Here is a 19,895-nt window from a genome sequence, read left to right on the forward strand (position 1 = left end):
CCCTTGTCACTGGCTTGCGGCCCTGGACCCTGGCTGAGAAACACGGTCTTACAGAACATGCACCCCCCGTTCAGCGGGTGTCTGTTGAAATGATCCTATCACAACCAAGGACCATCTACACAACATCCAACCACTAGAGCTGGACTGGTGGAAAATTTGGGGGGGCGGTGGGAAAGCCAAGAGAAGTCCTTAGAATTTCACACAGAAGGACATAACAGCGTGTCTAATTTTGACTAAAAAAGGGGAGTAGAAAAAGAGCATAATCTTACAGAAAACGTGTTAGATGGCTGAATGGAACAAGTGTATATTTTTACTTATATTGGCAATTGTAAATGCAGAGGGGTTTATGGACAGTAGCTGCTGGTGAAGAGACCAGTACTCACAGGTTAACTGTGTTGCAGATGGAATAACTGCTGGTGCTCCATAGCTTTACTGACATCTGCCAGAGATAGTCAGCCCCAGCTTTGTTTGAAATTTGTTTTTGGCTTTGTTTGTTCTGTAAACTTAAATATCGAGAATATTTGGCAGGCTTGACAGAATTTCCAAGCAAACAGGCAAAACTCCCGTGGTGAAAGGTTTTAGATTGCTGATTATTAGTAACCAGGAAAGCTAAGACACCAATATTAATAAACACACTGGGACAGATCTGCATTGAATTTATACCAGTGTAAGCCCCAAGTAACTCCATTCGCTTCAGCGAGGGACTGTAGTAGAACTGAGATCAGAATCGGACACTGACAAAATCTGTGATACTGGATTATCAAGCAGTTGAGAAGTATTTTCATATACAAGAACTGCAGTTCCTGAAAGGAAGAGGAAAAACAAGCTTCAAAATATAACTTCAGACCTTTTTAAAAAAGTAGTCATCTTTGCATAAAGGAAGTGCTCCCCCAGCAATTAGTGAAACCAAAGCAGCATCTCTGCTTCTCTAGGCGAGACACCCTCAGGGCTCCACACAATTATCACTGTGCAGTATGTATCTGGAAGTTGTGTGTGATTTACATGAGGTGAACTGTTTTTGCAACTATCTTGTACCTTGACAGTATTCTGCAATGTAAATAAAAAGAGACAACCTCCAAAGACACAAAAGGGACAGAATCAGGCAAAAGGGGTTCTGTTTAAGACAAGTGAGCAACTAGACCAACAGCTGACATGTGGCTTGGCTTGATCTCCTTTACACTCATCCGCCCACCCCCAATAATATCCTTTGCACCACTTGAAACCCCCTAAAATCCTAAACATGAGTTGCTGCATAATTAAATAAGGTGTCGACAGATTCACTTGAAGGTATTTGTGAACTTTCCTTTTGTGAACTCGAAGCTGATCGAGGTAAGTTATAATTGTTTTTTCAGGAAAACCTTAGGTGTTGTGGGAAGTCTGGGTCAGGAATGCAGTAGGTGGCACTGTTCCCTATGGATCAGTACTGAACTACAATGTGCTATGGGCATGTTGTCCTCTTGTGTCTTACCCAAATGGAAGTTCAGCTCTTTTATATCACTGAAGAACCTGTGGCACTTTTCAGAGTAGGTGTATTAGATTTGGGTTTATGGCCAAACTCCAATTCAGACAGTGGGTTTCCAACACACACATCCTTGCAGTTTCAGTTGGGTATGCACACAAGCACTTCAACTATCAAAACCAAGCAGGCTCTCGAGTGAACGTGGTCCACATTTACATGCCCCTGAAACATTACCTAACAACGTTTTTGAGAAGATACAAGTGGCCACCATCCAACTGAAATTACAGGCAAGATTTCAATTAGAGAGAATATGCTGTTCATCTCAGTAGACCCAAAATGGGTAAACAGCTGTTTGTGTGCAGGTCTTCTCGATGAAAGTAGCTACATAAAACAAAGCAATCTTCTGAGAAAAATCTATAGACCTGTACACAGTAAAAAGGACAGCTGCAGGGAACACTGTCCACTCTACTAGCCAGAGGCAAGATAATTGCAAAGAAAGAAAGAAAGGATTAATATGAAGGGGAAATGTGGTTTTGTTTTTGTGGCTTGTTTTTAAAGCAAGCAACAAACATCTCAGATACGGACCACTTAAATCGATAAATTTAGATAGGCATTTTATACATTTCAGCAATGTAAAATTTCGTGCAAAAACTAACTAGCAAGCAGGTTTTACATGAAGTCCAGGATTAAAGCATCAGTTACAACAGACATTCCCTTCCCCCATTGTCTCCCTCCCCCTCTTTCTGCCAGGGCCACCAGTCCTGCACTTTGAGCTTGGAAGACAAAACAGGCAGCTGCCACTAGAGGCAATTGTGAGAAGACTGAAGATCAACGTGCAGCTGGCATTCCCACCCCCACCTTTCTCTAACAGCTTAGTCCACTAGCCCTCAGCCTAGGATCATGAGTCAGCTCCCAAACATATTCTCCTCAGACAATAGCTCTAGCTCTCTACTCCAACTATATCACACTAGTCTGGCTCTAATGGACACATTTGTAGTTATAAAAACAAATGCACTGATTTTCAATACAGCAGTCCACTGTTAGAACTGAATGTTATATTAAGTAAATGTTGCAAAAACAACAACTTAAACCTCAGAATGAATCAAAATCTAGTACTGAGATGAAGTGTATATATAAGACAATGCTGCAATGAAGATTATTTGGAAGAAACAATTTAAAGAGGTTTTTCAGGCAATAAAGCAGATGGCTTTCACATCAATACTTTCAGCTACGCGGGGATGTCGCTTTACATGATGATACTATGCACTGGAGCACTAGTCAGAGAGCAGAGGAGAAGTTTAGGCTTTGCAAACTTACTTTACTGCAGCTGTGCGGCTAATAATTAAGCCTTGAGTGGCCATCACAAACTAACTGGAACTTCCACATTACAAGAGGTAGAACTCAGGTGAATTTTTTTGGAACACTTTACAGAATAGGAACATTTAGATCAGCGATTCTCAAACTTTATTGCACCGTGACCCCCTTCTGATGATAAAAGTTACTACTGGAGCCCAGGAGGGTCGCTGGGGGCCAAAGCCCAAGCCCCACCTCCCTGGGTGAGGAGGAGGGGGGCCAAGCCAAAGCCTGAGCCTCGCCACCCTTGGTGGTGGTGGTAGTGGGGCAAAGCCAAAGGGCTTCAGCTCTGGGCGGGGGAGCATGTAATCTGAGTCCTGCCACCCTCAGGCATCGGCTTAAGCCCCGGGCACCAGGAAGTCTAACGCCAGCCCTGGCGACCCAATTATAACATGATTGCGATCCACTTTGGGATCTTGACCCACAGTTTGAGAACCGCTGATTTAGATTTAACAGGCTGAATTTTGTGAAGATGTATTCCAGGATTTTGCTATTGGCCAACGACAGCAGAATGAATTTATACGGTTATGACCAAAATTTCAGACAGTTGGACAATGAGGCACAGGAAGAAGAGGCACATTTGTTGGAGATTTCTCAGAGCTGAATATTCACTGATGAATCGGTAGTTAATATTGGTATATAAATAGCTAAGTGAAGACCTGAGATTACATGTTAGATGTGGACAGTTAACATCCCTGGTGGATCTCTCAGTTGAAGGATGTGCTAGCTCACTGAGCCCTATCCAATTCCATTGAAATCAATGGGGGCTGGAACAGACAACCTCCCTTCTCTCACCTCTCCACCGAAGATATAATTCTTGTAAGAGCTACAACAGGACAATGACATTAAACGTTTGTGTGTCAGAGAAATTAAGGAAGTACGACACTAGCATTTTTAATTGTTGTTCGGAAGTTGGCTGGTATAGTTGGCTTCCCCTACCTGTTCAGCATTGCCAATATACTATGAAGAGGTCATGTTGTAATCAGACTCACTAATTTGTTTCATGCCACAATGCCCTAACAGAGAGCAAGTTTCTGTCAGAAGAAAATAACTGACTCAATTCAGAGGCTGGACACAATGAAACCATGCCTCGCTTTTCCTTGTGTAGGACCCAAGAAAGTGTGTTGTGGGCCTGGTACAGCCCAGAGGGAAGTTTTATTGTATGTTCTCCTAGTACAGCATATTTAATTGTCCCTTAGCATTATAAAAAAACAAGTAAGCATATGTGACAAACTCTGCATAAAAAGATCTCAGACTATACACATCTTTTAAATTATTTTATTTTGTGTAAGCTAAAAGGAAATTTACACACTTAAATTTCAAAAGACCTTGGGCATGCACATTGACCTTGTTAGAGGTTCTTCTACATAGCTTTATTTTTCCATAGGAATTTCCCCAACATTTACAACCCATAGTTTTTACTGTATATACAGCCTAAACCATAGCAATCTATGATTATGTCATTTTACACTGTGCAAAATCAAACATAGGAATAGTGGTACAACAAACAAAAACCGTAACAGGTAAATCTCATTGTAAGACATTCATAGTTTTGGTCCTTCTTTTCCAAATCAAACTGATTAAAATGTAGACAGTGATCCATAATTTAACACAAAAAGGTACTGACAATATACCTTTCAAAAGGCTATATAGTGTTTTAGCCATATTGTTAAAGTTTGCAGAGAGAAAAAAACAAATAAAAAAATTTAGGTTGATCAAACAGAAGGAACTGCCTGTTTTAAAGAAACGGTTGAAAAACCCCCACAAAAAAACCCCAAACAAAAAACCATGTGACCTTTTAGACTTTTTCAGTTAAAATGAAATATTTTAATGTATGCAGAAAAGAAATAAGACACTTGATACAATCTGAAAACACTGAAAGGGGATTTCACAGAGAGTGAAGATTGGATTTTTTTTTTTTAATTTTTAAAGTTTTGTAAGAAGGACACCAGTGTATTTCACAAAGACAGAAATGTATACATCCCAGCACAACAAAAAGAATAAATCTTCAAAAAGATTCACCCCCAATTATTTACACTTTTTTCTAATATAAATTTAGATTCCAGTATGTAAATAAATATACATTACTATGTATACCTTTCTAGTGCTGCTTACCAACAAATCATCTGAACTTGAAGTTTTTAATTAAAGCAAGATTGCTTTTTATGACCCAGAGGGAAAAAAAAAAATCAATAGAAAGTGTCCAATTCACATCACTTAGTCTACCTTTTCTTGGCAGCGTGTTGAAGGTGTTAATGTGGCTGGGAACATCAACACCTTGGCATGCATGAAAGTTAAGTCAGGAAGGCTAGAAATCACCTTGGCAGCCTCTTCACTAAGATGTTCTTCCTTTTTAGGCTTCCTGTTAAGAGGAGAAAGAGAAATGCATCAATCCATTACTTGACAATCCTGGAGAAAGAGCCACTGATTGAGGTAAGACCACTTCTGTAAAGGGATACAAATTATATCCTGCCTACTTGCAACACTCAGATGTTAAATTTTTTTGCAAGTTCCGATGCACCATCATGGGATTGTTCACTTTATGTGAGAAATAATTGTAACTTTAGCCTCCGGGTAAGATAGCAGGAGTACTATTATTAACATACAGAGAAATCTTTCAGTCCAAACCAGGAACATCTGAAAGGAGGCTTGGAGGCCTGCTAGATGCAATCCAGCTACATAATTAGTGGCTGCACCCAATAACAACCCAAAATATTTTACCAAGTCCTTTTTCTGTAGGACTCTCCATTTTAGCTTGTTTATCTTCATGTTTAATATACCAATACGTAAGGAACTATTTTGTCAATTCCCCCCACCCCCCTTTTGAGGAAGTAACTGTATAATTGTGAGCAACCGGGCTGTGGATGAAAATGGTGCTATTTCACACAAATGAGGGTGCCTTGAGGAAGTCACTTGACATTTCCACAACACGTTTCTAAACCTTCAGTTTACCCATCTCACTTGTTCCCCCACAGATCTTGGGTTCAAACAAATTTCAGAAGAAAAGGGATATTCAGAATGTTTCTTTTTCAGAGGGGATGGGATTAATTTTAAAAAAAAAACCTAGCAGCTGATCTCTGCTAATTATTAAATTCAGATTTAATAGATGAATTTCAGTTGCAAAATTAAATTAAGACGGGAAACTTCAGGTCCCACCTGCTCCAAACCAGCCTTCATCCGTGAACTCAGGATTAACCACAATCTAAGGTCCCTTTTTTTTCCTCCACAAGCTCCTGAAGCTTCCTCTCATAGCCACCAGCACCAGGAGCCAGGGAACAGGATAAAGGGAAGGCCTGCCAACCCACACCTTACTCTCCACCACATCTACCAATCTGGGGCATCAAGCTCCAGCAGCCCTAAGTTACTCGCAACGTATGTTGGTTGGATCAGCACATGCAGCTTCTGTGGCATGCCATAAAAACCCCCAAACACCAGACCAGAAGTTATAACCTCCTCATGTCACCATAATCAATATTTGGATTTGATACTAACTTCCATTTAAATCACAACCCCTTACCTGTAGCTGGCCTACCTCATTCCCCTCTGCCTATGCCTCTTCATATACCTCTACTTTTCCTCATCTTTATCCTCATCCTTTTCATATACATCCTCCCATGTCCTCGTCTTCACCTTCTTGCCTCCAAAATTACTTCCACCACCTTTGTTTCCTTGCTTTTCCCACATTATCAATCCCCCCCTTCAAAAACTTGAAACAATCTACAAAATAATGCTAAAGCAACGTGGGTATTATTAAAGCTACTGCACGGCCATGCTACTCCATTTTTTTGCACTCTGATGTCCCTTTTTAGTCTCTATCTATGCTTAAAAATCAGGAGGCTACTACTTGGGGTGACCTGTTTGCTTGCAAAGTTCCAACCATACTTTAGATGCAGAACCCAAAACCCCACAATCAAATATTACAATGTAGTATGCCGACAGACAATTCGTTTGAATAAAAGACTTTCTACCACTTTGTAAAAACTGAACTGACATTTTTAAAAGCCTGCCAGGCAAACAAATACAAATCTAGAGAGAGAGACTTACTAGAGTAAACAAAGACATTTCTGAGCACTACATGTACCTTGGAGTTTGCAAGCTTTTCTGTGAGTTTTCAGCTGCTTTTATTAAAATATTTGTAAAACCACTCTACAGTTATAATGAAGTGAGCATTGTTCTCTTACATGTGAAGACTAAAAATTTTACTTTTCTGTTCAGTGCTTTCAGACCGTTTTGAGGTAAAAATTTTCAAAAAAAGTTACTGTATTTCCAAGAAGATGCTAGATTTTCAGTCCTGCTATATATAGTACTGTTAAACAGTGAAGCTGAAATCAGATAAACCAAGACAGCTCTGAGGTTTAGGGCTCCCCCTAATGGTTTGCAGTTGAAATTTTATCACTGTCAGTAAAAGAAAAGGAGGACTTGTGGCACCTTAGAGACTAAAAAATTTATTTGAGCATAAGCTTTCATGAGCTTATGCTCAAATAAATTTGTTAGTCTCTAAGGTGCCACGAGTCCTCCTTTTCTTTTTGCAGATACAGACTAACACGGCTGCTACTCTGATCACTGTCACTATAAGTCAGTGGTGGGCAACCTGTGGCCCGTCAGGGTAATCCACTGGTAGGCCACGAGACAGTTTGTTTACATTTGCACAGCTGCCTGCAGCTCCCAGTGGCTGTGGTTCGCCATTCCCGGCCAATGGGAGCTGCGAGTAGTGGCGGCCAGCACATCCCTGCAGCCTCCGCTACTTCCCGCAGCTCCCATTGGCTGGGAACGGCGAACTGCGGCTATTGGGAGCTGTAGGCAGCCGTGCAAATGTAAACAAACTGTCTGGCAGCCTGCCAGCGGATTATCCTGACGGGCCGCAGGTTGCCTACCACTGCTGTAAGTTCTTTTTGAACATCAGCTTCTGGTATTTTCACACTGTGGGGAAACAATAAAAACATATTCCACAGACTCAGAAAAAACACTCTGTAGCGAGTGCTTTCAACATCTAGCATGTGGTGTTTAAAAAACCCTAGTCTAAACATAATCATCATAAAGTATTAAACTGCAATACCATTCATATCATAGCATAATTCTACAATAAATGTCATATTAAGTGGAAGCACAGAATAAAAGTTCTTTTCTTTGCAAATAATATAAATTAGTAGAAAAAGTTATTCAGAATGTTGCTTACTTAGTATGTGTTACTGCCTTTTTAAACTTAATATGTTTAACACAGTGCTTCTCAAGCTTACTTGATCGGGTCCCCCTTTGCGTCTGTGGTCATTTATGCTTCCCCCCAAGTACATAGACCACTACCACCCAGCTCTGAAGGCAGAGTGGAGCAGCAGCAGCTGGCTGGACGCCCAGCACTGAAGGCAGCAAACACCAGAAGCAGCAAGAAGTAAGGTGGCAATGTGAAAAGGTCATCACTTTTCACAGCAGACTTAGCACCCCATTGCCACCCTTACTTCTGCACTGCTGCTGCCCCCCGGAGCCCAGGCTGCCTCTTGGTGAGGGACTGGGGTGGGAGGGAGAGGAGAGACTGAGCTGTCTCCTGGTGAGGGATTGGGTAGAGGGAAAGTCCAAGCCTCCTCCCAGTGAGGGGATTGGGGGCAGTGAGGAGATCCTGAGCCGGGGTGATGGGGCTTTGGCTGTCCCCTTTATCCCAGCTCTTGAGTGTGCACGGCCCTTCTGCATAAGCCCCAGCCATCCAGGGCTGACAGACAGAGCTCTTAAAAAACAAAAAAAAAACAAACCAAAAAAACCCACACATCCGCATACAGCTCACGTGTCCCTTGACCATTCCTGTGCCTTCCCTTGGGAAGGCCCCTCATAGTTTGAGAACCGCTGGTTTAATTTGAATTTTAGATAGCAATGGGATATCTCTGGACAGCGCTAGGATACACAATCACTGAATAAGCCATGAAAATGTGAACTAGTTCTTATGAATAAGGACTGCTTGTTCTGCTCTAATGTGATACACAAGTCTTCAGGGATACATATGTAATTGAAAGGTTCTGATTTAGGTTGTGCATAAAGAAAAAGCAATGTCCATGAAGCACATGCATATCGTGAAGTACATGCTTATTCCTAAATACACCGCTTTTGGCAGTTGCTGTGGAGTGTTCCACAGATAAAGCTGGTTTTTAATGTGCAGTTTGTCCCCTTGCACCCACTTCTCTCGCTTGACAACTTCCCTAGCTAGAAAGCAAGTACAACTCTCCACATTGTGGATTAAGTAGAGTAAGCACAACAAAAATGAGCTTCTCCCACAATGACCTGTTAGAGCCGACTTGTCTAAATCAATGTGAAACCTAACTAGTAAGCGCTATAGTTAACTTTCTGTCGGGACTCACTTTATCCTCTCATTTTTAGCAGCCAATGATTTTCCTGAGAGATTCTCCTTTTCTGGTCCGGCCTTGCTTGGTATCTTTACAAATAATTAAATTCTGATAGAGAAAATTAATATGCACACACTAACTCTTTAACGAGTCTCCTGATTTGATTACATCATCATCAAAATAGGAGGAAATCTGTGATGATGTTGTGATGTGGACTCATCTTCATTAATGTATTTACTAACATAAAATGTGTTTCATTCAAGGACTTAGAATCTAAAGGCACGGCCACTCATTTCTCAGCCACTGACCAATCCTTAATTTTCAAAGTTCTTAACTGGTCACCATGATTTACCTTGTAGATGTGCTTGCCTTCTCTACTGTGGACATGAGCCTTGCGAATGCATCGGTCACTTTGCTGCTTGCATTGGAGGTTTCCAGTTTTGAAGTTGTCAACTCATACAACTCTGGATCCACACCTTATAGTATAAAATAATAATCAGTGATGGTGGGATGCAAATACGTCATAATTAGTCAGACCAAGATGCTAAAGGCTTCATTTTCTGTAAACATCTGAGTAATTTAAAAATGTCAACAAAATACTGTAAGAGAACATGACAGAACTTGTCAGTGTTTCCACACCTCTCCTTAACCCCTTTCAGTGGCTTACAACTGCACTAGAAAAATGTATATACAAGTGGACTTACATTTGGCATACAAGGTCTCAGCCTGTGGGTAACCAACATTAAGATCTGGTTTGCCCATTAGAGTGCATCTCGCACAGCTAACATTTTTATAGGTGTAATATTTAACATTTATTCATTTTCACTTAACTAGTTTTTATTAAAAATAATTTAAGAAGTGATTGATTGGAACATGTCATCTTAGCTACCATTTAGAATTAGAAAAAATACAAAATCGAGTTTTAAAAATGAATGTTTCATAGTGACAATAAATCAGTGGGCTTCAAATAAGATATTATGTAGTGTATTGCACAAACATTATTAAAACACATGAAACCATATTAAGTAATAAGAACTTGGCTGAAAATTGATGGAAGTGAGGAAGATCAATCATTCTTAACTCCACTTCACTGGGTCTACAGTACAAATTGTAAAGTAGCATAGATTTATAATTATACCTAAATCCTTGACCCACTGTATTTTCTCCTCTCTCTCATGTTTACAGCGCACCAATTATTAAGTAACTGGATTCTTCAGTCTTAATTTTTCATCTTTTATCATCTTAAGCCATACCTGTTTTGACATTGTCCCTTGAATGAATTTTAGATTCTAATAGCAAGCCATTAATCCCAAAGAATAAAAATACAAACAAGCCTTCTATGAAATGCAGTAACAAAATACAAAAAAACCCAGCACAGATTTGGGCAAAAACAGTGTTCACTTTACATTTATTTTTTATTACAAATATTTGAACTGTAAAAAAATTTTTTTTTTCCAATTCACCTCACACAAGTACTGCAGTGCAATCTCTTTATCATGAAAGTTGAACTTACAAATGTAGAATTATGTACAAAAAACCCTGCATTCAAAAACAAAACAGTGTTAAACTTTAGAGCCTACAATCCACTCAGTCCTACTTCTTGGTCAGCCAATCACTCAACAAACAAGGCTGGTTACAATTTGCAGGAAATAATGTTGCCTGCTTCTTGGTTACAATGTCACCTGAAAGCGAGAATAGGCGTTTGCATGGCACTGTTGTAGCTGGCAATGCAAGATATTTACGTGCCAGATGCGCTAAAGATTCATATGTCCCTTCATGCTTCAACCACCATTCCAGAGGACATGCTTCCATGCTGATGATGGGTTCTGCTTGATAACGGTCCAAAGCAGCGCGGACTGACGCATGTTCATTTTCATCATCTGAGTCAGATGCCACCAGCAGAAGGTTGATTTTTTTGTTTGGGTTCTGTAGTTTCCGCATTGGAGTGTTGCTCTTTTAAAGACTTCTAAAAGCATGCTCCCACCTCGCCTCTCTCAGATTTTGAACGGCACTTCAGATTCTTAAACCTTGTGTCGAGTGCTGTAGCTATATTTAGAAATCTCACATCGATACCTTCTTTGCATTTTGTCAAATCTGCTGTGAAAGTGTTCTTAGAACGAACATGTGCTGGGTCGTCATCTGCAACTGCTATAACATGAAATATATGCAGAATGCGGGTAAAACAGAGCAGGAGACATACAATTCTCCCCCAAGGAGTACAGTCACAAATTTAATTGATGGATTATTTTTTTAACGAGCATCATCAGCATGGAAGCATGTCCTTTGCAATGGTGGCCAAAGCATGAAGGGGCATACGAATATTTAGCATATCTGGCATGTAAATACCTTGCTGGTTACAAAAGTGCCCTGCGGATGCCTGTTCTCACTTTCAGGTGACATTGTAAATAAGAAGCAGGCAGCATTATCTCTGGACAATGTAAACAAACTTGTTTGTCTTAGCGATTGGCAGAACAAGAAGTAGGACTGAGTGGATGTGCAGGCTCTAAAGTTTTACACTGTTTTGTTTTTGAGTGCAGTTATCTAACCAGAAAAAAATCTGCATTTGTAAGTTTCTCTTTCACAATAAAGAGATTGCACTTCAGTACTTGTCTGAGGTGAACTGAAAAAATACTATTTATTTTGTTTATCATTTTTACAGTGCATATATTTGTAATAAAAAAATAATATAACGTGAGCACTGTGCACTTTGTATTCTGTGTTGCAACTGAAATCAATATTGAAAATGTTGAAAAATATCCAAAAATATCTAATAAATTTCAATTGGTATTCTATTGTTATAAGTGCAATTAATTGAAATTAATGTTTTTAATCGAGATTAAATTTTTTTGTTAATCGCGTGAGTTAACTGTGATTGACAACTCTATAAACAATCTAAAAATATTAACCGTTATAAACGGATTGCAATGTTAGATATTAGCTAATGTCTGGGCATGGTTTAGAAATGCTCTACACTCACCAAACTTCAAAACCTCACCAGTTAAAACCCAGCTATGCCTGTTACTCCTCCAATTCCATTTTGTAACTAACAGCCATAACCTCGGTGCAAGTGGATGAGATTAACTGCCCTCAATTGCATCTTGCATAAACTCCTCACTGCTGGGTCATTAATGGCCAGGAAGTGGCTGGCATATCAATCACTGGAATAAACTAAACAGTCTTGAGATGTGCTTAATAAATTAAACTGATGACAAAGTAATTGAAACTGATAATCCCTTGGTTAAACCAAAGAGGGGGGTGGAGGGAAGTGTTTGCCTTTGATACTTTTTTCACTAGAAAGAAACTAGTCAACATGTACTTGTTTTTCCAAATTCTCATAAAGTGAGGTCTTAGCCAGATTTACATACAACATAGGAAAATGCGCCAAGTTAGAGACCAGTATACCATGCATTTTAAACAGTATCAGATGTTTACAGAACTCAGAAACGATCAGAAAACACCCAACTCCATTGAATGTCCACTTCTAGTAGGGGGAGTGACTTGCAAAAGCTTTTGAGATCCCATTAAGGTGTAAATAGTAAAGCTACAATTTTTTTTTAAAAATGTGATCAGAGCGAGCCCTTTGGTATGCAGCTCTGTGACATATATAGAAGGTTGCAACTAACAAGTTATATCATTTATCAACTAAAAAACAAGTATTATTGCATTCACTTGCATCACAGTACAATTTTTGAAGTTACTGCTCAATTGATTGTGCTACTTGGTAGCTCCTACTGAATTATGTGTTTGCATAGCACAATGAAGAAAAGTGCTGTATATACAGCATAACAGATGTATAAATTAGACATGGTAGTCCCCTTAATTTATTGTTAACATTCACTTTATCGATAAAGTTATTTTGGATACAGATGAGACAGCACTGAGGGGAGTCTAGGCTATATTTAATCACCAAAAAGTGCTGAAGTAATCTTCGACTGCTGACATCAATTTTGTTTTTTTAACAAATAATTGGCTACTTGTCTCAAAAATAAGTCAAATGGATTTTTTTTAAATAAAAACTTGCATCTTCTATATTCCTTTTAAATGATCAGAGAATGGTTGTGGGCAGCACTACAAAACCTTAATGAGATTATTTGAGAAACGTTAGCCAACCAAATTCTACATATAGCTCCTAAACAAAGTTAAACACAAAACATACACAGAGCTGTAAGCTAGGAAACAAATGACTTTCCCAGAAACAAGTCAGGAAAATACTGCAGACAATGGCGATATAGCATACCAGGGAAGGTGGTAATACCTGCAGTTGCTTGATACATTTGTAAACAAAAAAAACCAACCAAAACCCAAAAAGCAATAAAATGCCACCAAAGCATCACTGTAGTAATCACTTCAAGTGTCCACAACAGCAGGATAATGAGAATGTATATTACCATTCATCTTCTAAAATATCTACTGGTGATATTTATGGATTTAATTGATGGATTTAAATTTAGCTATTATAAAAATCTCTCTGAAGGAATTATGCAAATGACAAAGCATGCCCTAAATTTCTCTATTTTGGCTCCCAGCACCTCTATGGCAAACCCATTATCACATTATTCCAACACCTCTGCACAACGCTTATATTATTTGGCTCCTGGAGTGGGGGTTGGAGTGAATTTGAGTGCAATTAAGAGTAAAGTTAAAAACCAAAAAATTCAGAACAGAGGGAAGTTGTTCCTTAATTTAAAGTGAAATACAGCAATGGTCACAAAATGAAGAAATAAATGCATTTTGCAGGAATTTAAATATAAATTTCAAGCATAAAAAACTTAAAATCCTAGACATAGGTTTTCACAAGCTCACAAAAATATTTAAAGCATGTCAAAACCACATTAAACAAAATGTAACCATGATACAAATATGAATTCAACTGTTTTCCCATTTTATTCAAAGTAGAAAGTGACACGTACTTTTGTCCCTTATCAAGAGAATGAACCATAAAGCATGGCTGAAACTGCTTTTCTTTTATAGTCAAAGATCTAATATTTGTTGAGCTTTCAGCGTCCTAGAAACATGGAACTGCTTGTTTTCAACTACGAATATTAAAAACACTTATTTTATCATGGCATTTGAACTAACGGTCAAAGAACAAAATTACAATTTTTAGATAGCCACGTGTGTTAGCTATGCCCAATCTCTCAATACTTAAATATATAGTTCACACATTCAGCAAGTTACTATATATACACATACCTATATTAATTTCAATAATCAACTGTCTTGCAATAGTCTTTTGTTTGAAAAGAGGGAAGGCGTCTCACCTTTTTATACTATACAGTATTTATATTTTGTTCTAACTGCTTTATATGAATTATTCTGACAAGCTAGCTTTCAAAATTTGTCATTTGAAACAGTGGGAAAGTTTTACATATCTGATGTTTAAGAATGTAAGAGCCATTCACTCCTTAAATGTGCATTAGTAGAGAGCTGACAGTACCTTTTTAATACTTAGCACGTAATACAAATGTCAGAGAATAGCATACAGATTTTAAAAAAGGTACTAGAAAGACATTTTTGAGAAATACAGTATGGAAGATCCTTGTTTATAGGAAAGTCAAGTGATGTGCTCATGCTTTTAGTAAATTGTTTCAGACCGTGTTTGTGGTTTTAACACTCCGCTGACCTGGCATTGTGGTCGTGCTGCTAGAGCTACTGTCATCCACGGGCCCAAAGAAATCAAGGTTCAGAAGAGTGGAACCTCCACTAGCTTGAAATTCAGTGACCATGTTGGTAGGCAGCCATATAGAAGGTAAGCCAAGGGAGGGGTTTATGTGTAAAAAGGGGTAAGACACACACTTGAACATGCAAGTTATAATTAGTACTCATTACACAATTTAAAAATTGACATAAAACAAGGCTTACAATATTAGTTTGTAATTTCTAAAGAGGTTAACAACTTAATTCAATGTACATTTTCTCATGTACAATGCAGCAAATAATTCAACACTAGTAACTTTATAAGTAGAAAGAAAGATAGATAGATTTATTTCAGTCTAAAAATGGAGTAGAACCAGCAAGAGAGATCTGCCCAATTAAAGGGAAACAATTCTTAGGCCAATCCGTTGGAGGAGGAGAATGGTTTAAATGTCAAAGAAAACAAACCATTCTTCAAGCATGAAGATGTAACTGACCTTCCAATTAAAGCACAGGATTGAAAACTGGACAAGTTGTATTAGCTAGTTTTACGTTATGAACTGTCAATATCAGCTTAAAACAATGTAAATACATCATAATGAATGCCATGATTACATCCAGCTTCTGAAGTGGTAAGTTACACTGTTCCCCTTTAACACTGAAGCAGAAATCAAACAGGATACATTTTGAAGAAATTGCTTGTTAAAAGAAAGCAGGATGATTTGACTGAAGTAATAAGACACCGGACAACAGCAAAAGGGCCCATCCAGGCTTTCCTTCATCACCATGGTACTGATATCCAAGCTGTTACTTTCCACAGATCCTGGGAACAACACTACTAGATAGCACTGGTGTAGTAACAGATGTAATTTATTTTAGCTCATTTTTTAGCAACTCGTGCATTAGGAAATAATTGTTGCTAGCAGAAACCTCATGTTCTTTACAGGTTTCTAACCTGCCACCCAACAAGTTTATTAAACTTGTCACTTTTCCTTCTCCTCCAGCTTACATTTAAGGTACACAGTTAGTGTGACAACTCACTTCCCCATTAAAAAAATTATATAAAATTCTTTTACGTGAATTTTTAACTATGTAGACGACTATGTTTGTTAAAGTATGTAGCTACCTCTTTAATAATTTAACATCTTTAGATTCTGAGTTTAAGCAAAAGTGATTACGCATTAAGTTATACATTTTCCATTTTAATATATAAAATACTTGTAATCTGAAAACTTCCAGGTTAAGAAATCTCTTTTGCAAACAGTTTTTGGTTAAACAATTGTGCTTTGAAGTAGCCACTATTCACTTAATTTTGCCATTCATAAGGGAGTCTAAACAGATAATTGTGTATTGGGAAAAATACATGTTTAAAAGTAAAACATGTCAATCCAAAATCCTAAACTATTCAGATCTTCATTATAATATGAAAATATATAATGAGGTGTTAATATTGCCACTGTGTGTTCAGCATAAATGCAGGAAAATAAATATTACCTAGTTCTTAGTGTTTTAAGATTATAGATTGCTTTATTTGTGGCAGATCTAACCAGAAAGAAAGCCTGAATTTCCAAAGTTAAGAGTAAGAAATAATATATATTAGAAAAAAAAAAATCAGCAGAGAGATGTTTGTCTGAACTTTGTAGCTTTCTTAACTCTAGCTCTGGTGCTAGAGGCTCTACGGAGAGACGTACCATCTAAAGGGTTAGTAAGGCCACTGCTACTCCAGTCAAACTGGACAGGTGGTAGAGATTCCTAGAGTTGAAAAGTCAGAAATCAGATTTTATAGTCAGTTCAGGTTATAACAATGTAAAATGTTTCACACAAATATTTTTTTGCACCTAAATATTAAGGGGACAATTGAACATAAGACAAATATTTTTACCTTCAGATGTTGTGAGCTGCAAATTTTCTTAATACACTTATAAAAAAATCTGAAGTCTACCTCAAAGTCTGGTTCAATTATGAATCAAACAGATCAGATACTCTCCCTAGCCCCAACAGGTTTTTCTTAAACTAACTAAATTATGGCGACAAAAACAAAAACATTAATACAGCGTTAAAATTTAAGAAATTGCTACTCCAACTGGACACAGTGCAGTCTTTGTGCATGAAAGGTTGTGAACACACAGTTTAGCTTAGGTGGCTCTTTATTTTAAATATGAAGAGAATGTTCTGCACTTCTGTATGCTTTGGCATGATTATATCCAAAAACGAAAGTCACTCACCGTGAAGGAACCCATGTTTCCTTTCTAGACAGAGGTTCCCCCCAGCACACCCGGGGAGTATACTACACCCTGAAAAGGAAAGACTGCCTACAACGACCCTGTGATATATTATCCTGACCAATAAAGGCGAAGCTAAGTCCCAAACTTTCTGTCTGACGACAAAGAGACGGGGTGCCAGAACTTACACACACGCACAAAATCCAGGAGCAAGACTCAAAATAGAAAATGTGTCTCCTCCTAGGAGAGTATCCTTAGCTTTCCATTTCCTTTTGTTCAATCCTTCTGCACACCTAAGTAAGTTAAGCAAGATGCAGAGATCACATAGTATGAACAAGTAAGGGGGGGAAAGGAAGGATATAGTCAGCTTCCTGATAACTAGTGGCAACTTGTAGTGTAACTTGTAAATGGTTTGTATTCTGAGGACATCCACAGGAGCAGCATTACAAATACTTGGTATAGGTAGCCCTTGCTTGTTACATTTCTGCTCCCCAGTGAAATTAGCTTTTAGAAACAATGGGAAGGATCTGCCTGAACTATGTAAGTTTGGTACGTTGTATTTTGTTTGTTTCATTATACTTGAGTCAGGAGGAACAGTTGTAACTTTTGGTAATCAATATGGAATGTCTTACTGGAGTTAACCTATAAGAACCTGCAAGTAAAGTTTACGACACATTCTGACTATTTCAGTAAGAAGGGGGCTCTCTAAAGTTGGAACAACTTAATGTTGAAAGGTTGTGCAATTTCACCAAGTAGAGGGTCAGTACCAGCTCCATACAATAAAGGTAAATTTTAAGAAGCCTCTAGCTTCTTGAAAAATATTATTGGAAACCAAAAAATAGGAAGTGAATGGAAGTTCTGTATTTACTTATCATAAAAGCTTTACCTGGAGAAATCTTTTCTTCCTAATGCCTTTGCAATGTTTACAGTACTGATAAGTATGCTTTAAGCAGTCCCTCACAACCTGATGTCTAAGGATTTAATCACATCTCATTTTTATTCACTCTCAGTGAAAATACTAGCATTTGAAAATACTCCTATTAGTGGCAAAGAAAAATAATGGTGCCGATGCAGAACCTGCAGCTGGTACAGTTATGACAGTCATGCCCAGTATATTATGAGTAAGGCTATGATTTAATCATGAGTATTTTTAGTAAAAGTCATGGATAGGTAACAGGCAAAAAACAAAAAAAAATCACGGCCCCATGACCGGTCCATGACTTTCACTAAAAATACTCATGACTGAAACTCATTCTTCCATTGAGAGAAATGAGCTCAAATCCAGGCTTTAATCACAAGTGAAAACATGGATTAATGGTTTCCTACCAGACCCCATTTAGTCACACAATCACCCTGGAAACAGTTTGGAAGTCTCTGTTAAAGTATTTAGATTCAGGACCAGTGTTCCCTCTAATTTTTCCCACCCTCACCACATGAATTTTGTTATTTGCACCCATATGGAGGTGATGAGTCAAAATTCATGTGGTGAGGGTGGGGCCAAGGGGTTCAGAGTGTGGGAGGGGGTTCTGGGCTGGGGCAGAGAGTTAGGGTGCGGGGGGGAGAGGAGATGAGAGCTCCGGCTGGGGCGGGGGGTGGGCTTTGGGGTGCAGGCTGCCCTGGCGCTACGGTGGTGAGAGAGGACTCCCCCCAGCTCTCCCCCTGCAGCAGCACCTGGGCTGCGGGGGAGGGACACCTCTCCCTGCTGCGGCAGCTCCAGGGCTCGGGCCATGGGATAGGCGCCTCTCCCATAGCCCTGACAGGTCTGTGCTGGGACCCCATTTTCCCCAACAGTATGTTTTTACTCTAATGAGAAGTGCCAACAAAAAGTATGAGAAATCTGATTATAGGGGTAGGCTTTTTTCAGCCTTAGATTAGGACTGTAGGTTGGGGTTTAAAGATACAACTGAGTAGGTGCAATTGTCAGAGAATTATCCTTAGGTTTGCTAAGGAAGTGAGGAAGAGGAAATTGAAAAACCTAGTTTTATTGTGCAATATTTAGCTTTCTGGTTTAACAAATGAACAGTTTTTCAATTACATTCTAGAGCACTATAAATATAGTTTATTGCTGTTTCACTGTGTGGGAGCTTTTTTAATTCAAAAGATACTGTTTAAGATTTAAACATTTGTCCCCATACAAATAACCCACTTAAGAGATTAAGTCTGAACAGAAAGAATTCTTGCTGTCTTAAAGTTGCAAAACAAGCTGGCAATACAAATATAATGGCAACTTTTAAATGTTGCCACAAACAGCACTGTAAACAAGACTTTTGGAAAACTGGAAGAAAAGACTTACTATACAACTGTGTACAATTCATACATCAGATCATAAACAAAAGTATTCACTGGAAAAAATTTACTATATAAGAGTTCTTGCTTTGTTTTTTCAAATACTGCCTTCCTTTCTAGAACAGTACTTCAGAGCTACTTTATTACACTTTATGGAATTTAATTATCCAGTGCCCTACCATCGCTTACTCAAAGAAATTTCTTACCTGTAATTCTTGTTCTTAGATCTCATTCTTGGATCATTTACATGTACTGAAGGGGGTTCCATAGCTGTCTTTGGCCAGTGGCCAATAGCAGGGCAGCGTGCATCTGTCATCACTAGCAGTTCTAGTGGCCCTTCATGCAATTAACAGGACCTTTTAAGAGCTCATCTCATTGAGTTTAATCAAAGCAGAATGCCAGCTAATAGCTAAAGGCATAAAATATATTCTGTCATTACATTTTACCTCCAACACAATGGGGAAGAGGTGTATGTGTGGATCTGCTGTGATAAATACCTTCAAAAAAGAATACCTGGTAATTCTCTCTAAAGATCTAGTTCACAGCAGGTCTCTACTCTTGAAGATCAAACTTCACCAGGTATTTCTTTAAGCAACAAGAAAGCACAAAGTTATC

General features: G+C 38.6%; 1 protein-coding gene across 8 annotated transcripts in view; it reads right to left on the reverse strand.

Moving 5' to 3' along the window:
• Window positions 1-4,076: 4,076 nt before the first annotated feature.
• AFTPH (aftiphilin) overlaps window positions 4,077-19,895 on the reverse strand; it is a 57,858-nt gene continuing 42,039 nt past the window's right edge. For 7 of the 8 annotated variants that reach the window (XM_073339501.2, XM_073339498.2, XM_073339502.2 and 4 more), the window contains 4 exons: window positions 16,464-16,524; window positions 14,762-14,845; window positions 9,491-9,614; window positions 4,077-5,174 (listed from right to left, as the gene is read on the reverse strand). In XM_073339501.2, coding sequence (XP_073195602.2) covers window positions 5,030-5,174; window positions 9,491-9,614; window positions 14,762-14,845; window positions 16,464-16,524 — 414 coding nt within the window. In that variant the 3' untranslated portion in view covers window positions 4,077-5,029. The remainder of the gene's footprint in view (window positions 5,175-9,490; window positions 9,615-14,761; window positions 14,846-16,463; window positions 16,525-19,895) is intronic. The other variant, XM_073339506.2, reaches the window with a different exon arrangement.

This window comes from Lepidochelys kempii, chromosome 3, assembly GCF_965140285.1.
Source record: "Lepidochelys kempii isolate rLepKem1 chromosome 3, rLepKem1.hap1, whole genome shotgun sequence".
Lineage (NCBI taxonomy): Eukaryota > Metazoa > Chordata > Testudines > Cheloniidae > Lepidochelys > Lepidochelys kempii.